Source organism: Balaenoptera ricei, chromosome 15 (genome assembly GCF_028023285.1).
Source record: "Balaenoptera ricei isolate mBalRic1 chromosome 15, mBalRic1.hap2, whole genome shotgun sequence".
Classification (NCBI taxonomy): Eukaryota; Metazoa; Chordata; class Mammalia; order Artiodactyla; family Balaenopteridae; genus Balaenoptera; species Balaenoptera ricei.
Genome location: NC_082653.1, coordinates 25,981,222 through 25,987,221, shown reverse-complemented (window position 1 = coordinate 25,987,221; position 6,000 = coordinate 25,981,222). Strand labels below are relative to the sequence as shown.

General features: G+C 42.8%; 1 protein-coding gene across 1 annotated transcript in view; it reads right to left on the bottom strand.

The window, feature by feature from the left end:
* Nucleotides 1–305: 305 nt before the first annotated feature.
* CDK5RAP1 (CDK5 regulatory subunit associated protein 1) overlaps nt 306–6,000 on the bottom strand; it is a 39,170-nt gene continuing 33,475 nt past the window's right edge. Inside the window, 2 exon segments of the mRNA XM_059897345.1 lie at nt 306–571; nt 5,070–5,210. Of these exon segments, the coding sequence (XP_059753328.1) occupies nt 491–571; nt 5,070–5,210 (222 nt within the window). The 3' untranslated portion in view covers nt 306–490.

The following is a 6,000-nucleotide window of genomic DNA, read 5'->3' as shown; positions in this document are numbered from 1 at the left end:
GGTCCATGAGGGAAATTCTCAGGTAAAATATGAGAATAAAGTGAGGAGACAGGCAGCTAAGTCAATGATATCAAACCAAAATGTTAGAAAGATCTAGAGCAGTTTTTGCTAAGCAAATGGTTCTCTCCACCTTCGCCTCCCCTTCAGTCTCTAATTCCTAGGGTACATGGGAGAAAAACAGAGAGATTTTCTGGTGTCCACAGTAGAAATCGGGTTGGGAAACACTTAATCCAGAAACTATAGGGAAAATCTCAGAGACATTAACCAAGGCAAAAATGAAGTAAAAGTAGATAAAAAGGGACCACTTTAGTTTAGCTAAATTTAATGACTGTAAAAGCTGTTCACAAAGGGGCAAAGAAATGCATTTTCCATTTCATAGAAAGTTGCTTCACCATTTGCAGCTTGTCTCCAAAGCTTCGTTACCTCTTTCATTAGTGACCAGTCATATCTCTCTTCCCGCTGGGAAGAAATGAGAGGCCAACCACTCAGGTCAGCAATATGCTGCAGAGTCCTTCAGAGTGGTCCTGCAGAGGACATGTCCTTTAAGTGTCTGAGAGCTGGCTGAGGTGATCTGAAAGAAAACCAATCAGAAGAAGGCAAGGTAACCAGGACTGAACTACAGGGACTTAATGTGAATCGTCCAGAGGAGAGGCCACCAAAAGGAATCTAATGGAGATAACAGGCCAGCAGAGACTGCATGGTTCCTCTGTGCCCCCAATCCTTGGAGGAAGGGACGTTTGATACAATGCTAACGCATATAATTTAAGGAGTCCAAAATAGGTAATTCCCAAACAGCCACTTCTCCCTTTTCTCTTGGGAGATGGCTTCTCCCCAGAGACAACCATAAGGTTCAGGTGTGAGCTGCCTATCACAGACCCTGCCCCTCCTAATCCCAGAGGTAACCTGTGATCCAGGCTGTACCAGTCAAATTCCTCCTTAAGATATTTATGGCCAATATTTGGTGAGAAAGGCTCTCTTTTTTCTCTAATTGAGAGCTGAAAGCACGTGACCCCCAAAATTACCAGGGGCCTCATTTCTGACTATAAGAATGAGTCAGTCCATTAGTAAATATTTATTTAGTGCTCATTGTGTTCTAGGAATTGTCCTAGGTGCTACAGATATCAAGAAGAACAAAACAGATGTTTTTCCTACCCTCAAAGGAACTTTCAAGAGAAGACAGAGAATATATAAACAAACAAATGAAAATTATTTCAGGCACTAAAAAGTGCTATGAAGATAAAATGAGCTAATGTAAACAGTGAAAATAGCAAGGCAGAGGGAAGCTTCTTTCAGCACTACAGTGGGCCTCTCAAGGAGGTGACATTTAAGAGAACTTGAAGGTTTAAAAGAAGGCAGCCAGGCAAAAATCAAGAGCCTCCTAAGCAACACAGCATGTGCACAGACCCTGACACTGGAACTAGGTCTGAGGGGCAAAAAGGAGGTCACCAAGACTAGAGGAAAGAGAATAAAAAGAGTACAGGGGACATGAGGTTGGAAAGGTAGCTGGGGAAGATCATAAAAGGCCATGGACACCCTGCATTTTATGCTGGCTCCAATGAGAAACCACTGCAGGGCTTAAGCAGATGAGTGAGTGATCTGATTTAGAAAGGTCACACTGACTGCTATGGGGCAGAACGACTAGAGGAGGGCAAGAATGGAAACAGGAATATGAAGCCTCTGAAATTCTCAGGTACTGTTGGTGGGAGTGTAAACTGGTACAACCATTTTGGCTATTTCTATTATATACACCCTGTTACACAGCAATTCCAAACCATATACCCTATAGAAATGAATATATACTTGCACTAAAACACAGGCATAGTCGTAGCAATTCTATTCATAATAGCTCCAAACTGGAAACAACCAAAATGGCCAATACATAAATTGTGGTATATTCATATAATATGAATAAATATAATCATGGATGAACTGCACAATATCCATGCATCAAAAATATACACTGTATTAGAGCAATTATACTCCAATAAAGATGTTAAATATATATATATATATATATATATACACTGTATGATTCAATTTTATATCAAAAACAAGCAAAACTGAACTATGGTATTAGAAATTAGGATGCAGGGGAAAAGAGTAACTGGTAGGAACATGACAGGGGTTTGAGGAGTTCTGAAAATATTTTGTTTCTTAATTCAGGTGGTATTCACATGGGTAGGGTCACTTTGTGATGATTCATCAAGTAGTACACTTGTGAGCAATTTTCTACATTTATGATATGCTTCAATAAATAATTCATTTTCAAAATATAGAAACAGAAAACCCGTGAGGAGGCTGCTCTAATCTCCCAACCAAGAAATGATGACGGCTTAGAGAAGGAGAGAAACGGTCAGGTCCAAGATACATCCCACAGGTAGATCCGAAACAGATGAACTACTGATGGGGAGTACAGGAAAGTAAGTATCTAGGATGATTCCTATATTTTTGGTTTGAGCAACTGAGTGGTGCCATTTGCTGAGATGGAGGAGGCTTGAAAAGAAGAAAACTGCAGGAAAGTGGGAAGAATTCATTCTATTTTGGCCACATTAAGTTTAGGATGCAAGAAAGAAAGGAGACAAATGCAAATCTGGAGAGGAAGTGAAGGGATGGAAGCAAAAAGCACAAGGAGCAGCGTGACAGAAGACGCAGACGCTTCCTACACAGTCCCACATGAGCAGATAGCGTGGGCAGGCGGAGATGTGAGTGAGCTGGTGGAAATACTGATGAGACAATGAGATTCCACCTAATTGTATCGATTTTCTCTATGAAATATGAGGCAAAGACATCAGCTGAGACTAGGATTTAGATAAGTGAGCGAAGATTTAGGGAGAATGAGAGTGGAAAAGTTATTTTACTGGGGAAATACAGTAGGATTAGGATTTCAGCGCCATTCATTTGAGTTTTATGGCATGAATGTGAACTGAGTGCAGTTGGTTTATGCGAAGAGACTGTTATTTGTCCCCCAACAGTTCTCCTGTTCTTCCTCAGTAACTCCTCAGAACTCCCGATTTTTAACTGGGCACATCGTCATTCAGAATGAAGACCACACTTCTCAGCTTCTTTGCAGCCTGGCGTGGTGTGTTACCATGGTGGAAATAGTATGTGCAACTTCTGCAAACTGTCCTAAAAGGAAGAGGGCAAGCCCTTCACCTTTCTTCTTCCTGCTTCCTACTAGCTAGGACATGGCTGCTGGAACAGCCATCTTGAATCATAAGGTGACCTTGAGGATGGAGGCCACACACAGCAGAGCAAAAGACAGAAGGAGCCTAGACCCTTGGTGATCATGAAGCCATCACAATCACCAGTCCTGGACCTTCTATATCTAGATTTTTATGACAAAGAGAACTCCTACCTTATTTAAGCCACTGTATTTTGAGTTTTCAATCACCATCATCTGACCTAATCTATGTAATAGAGATTAACTGTGTGCTCTTCCCCAACAATGTTCAGCTGCTAGGGTGCAGCTGCAGAGTAAGCAGATAATCACTTTCACCAAGGTTGGAGTTTAGCCAAATAAGCACCATAGAAGAAAGGGAGACAAGAAAATGAAATTTATGAGGAAATGGTTCTAGCACAGCCCGGGGACTCTAAGTGGAGAAAGATGAGAAAAGTGACAGAAAGATCTAACAGACCCCTGGTTCCACATCTTCTCCATTCTGATCCTTTCACTAAATCTTACTTGTGGGGTTTATGTCACTTCGGAACAAAAAAAGAGTCCCAAGTAACATAAGTATCGGAACAAAAAAAGAGTCCCAAGTATCACCTTTCTATCTTTCTTGACAAATGGAATTTTTCCATTTTACAAAAGAATATCATACTAACATTACAACCCATACCACCAAACTCATCTTGCAAATAACCCTTATCTATAGTAGAAAGAGAATAGGAAGAGGTATGAAAAAGCAACTGAAAATCAAAGAAGCAAACATTCAGAAGACAAAGAAGAAAACAAGACAGTGTCAAAAAGAAAGAATGAACAAGTAGAAAAACCTATGAGAGACTGTTTCCAGATCAATCACGTTGCTGCCTAGTAGGAATAACTCCATTTAGGAAATCTCTAGGTAATGCTGAAAGTAAGACAATCCCCAGTCAGGACAAGGCCAGAAAGGAATGGGATCATCAAGTCCCCAACCTGCAAAATCATTGTTTTTGTCAGATGGACAGAACAGAAAAGTTCTGAGCGCTGGTAAAATTTCCAGGCCAATCTACAGAAGTTACATGCCAGGAGAATGAGCCTCCCTCAGCTGCACACCATGAACCATGGCTCCCATGACTCCAGAGGGAGGTGACGGAAGAGCAAGGACAGAAAGCAGAGGAGAGGGTAAGGCACTAAGGAACACGGTGGAGGACATAACACTGAACAACATCAGCAGAAGCATCACCCTCTCACCACATCTCTCTTGTGCAGATGCTTCAAAGCTCAGTGTTGGAAAAGTGGTCTTGCTCCTGCCCACCTCATCAGTACGTGTCCTGCCAGTCTCTGGCTCTGGGGCAAAGTGGACATGAGGAAAAAAAGGAAGATGGCAGTACCAGACCTCTGGTAGTGTAGGAAGAAAAAGAAGAAGGAAGAAACTCATGAACGAGGGAAGAAAGGAGGAATATCCTCAGTGAAACGGGGAGAGGAAGAAAGGGAAAATCCCACAGCCATTCAACTAGACCTGTTAGTCCAGGGAAGGGATGCAGGAAACTGGAGTACATGTAAGTTAGGGATGCCTGGAGCATTAGAGACCTTGAAGGGCATGCTGATCTCTGACAGAGAGAACTATCAACTCACTTAAAATCACTTACACTTCCTGGCCTCTCTGCAGCAGGAAACTACTTGCCACTATGTATTCCAACCTCACCAAATTCCCAGAAAGAACCCTTTCAGGGCAGGAGAGAAGAAAAACAGAAAGCCTAGTTTGGAGTAGTCTAAAATTCAATTCAAGTGCCCTTCCATTGGTCAGGTTGAGAGAGATTTTTATTTTACTAAAGAATTTCTCCAGGAAAAAATTTCATTCCCCCAAATTATCCAGTCCAACACCCACTTCACAGTGCAAGTCAACAGTGCAAAAGGACACCCTTACCTTCACCAGCACATAGTCCCCAGGCTGAGCTTGGACCCTGAGCCCAGAGTTAGTGACATCCTCCATCTCTACATCAGGAAAGATCACCTTAAGGTTTCCATCATTCCGGCCATACAGGTCAGTGGCAGAGCGTTTACTGAGCTGCAAAAGAACAGAGGAGAGGTTATGAATCTGTCACAATCATCAGTTCTTGGTCTCAGATCCCCAGGGGTCTAACCCATAGAGAATTTCTTTTTTTTTTTTTTTTTAAATTATTTATTTATTTATGTTTGGCTGCGTTGGGTCTTTGCTGCTACACGCGGGCTTTCTCTAGTTGCGGCGAGTGGGGGCTACTCTTCATTGCGGTGGGCTTCTCATTGTGGTGGCTTCTCTTGCTGCAGAGCATGGGCTCTAGGCGCACGGGCTTCAGTAGTTGTGGCTCGCGGGCTCTAGAGCGCAGGCTCAGTAGTTGTGGCGCACGGCCTTAGCTGTTCCACAGCATGTGGGATCTTCCGGGACCAGGGCTCGAACCCATGTCCCCTGCACTGGCAGGCGGATTCTTAACCACTGTGCCACCAGGGAAGTCCCCATAGAGCATTTCTTAACCAAGGAATCACAAGACTAAGTGCTTTACTGCTGCTTCACCAACAAGGGCAGTAAATAGCACACAGCAGAAGCTCAATAAAATTTTCTGACAATATCATATATGATTCAATCAACGAGTCTTTGATTACAAAATTACCTTTTGCGGGAATGGACTTCCAACAGGCCTGATGCCAAGGACATATGGGTGATACACTTGGCAAAAGGACTCTCACTTCACGGAGTCTCATAGTAATCACTCAGGAATGTTCTGGGGTTGTCTGGCCTGGGTTACTTGTCTCAATGAATAGGCAGACTGGAAGCCAGAGTCTCCATCACAACATGCAAAAGACTGGGCCAGGAGAATACT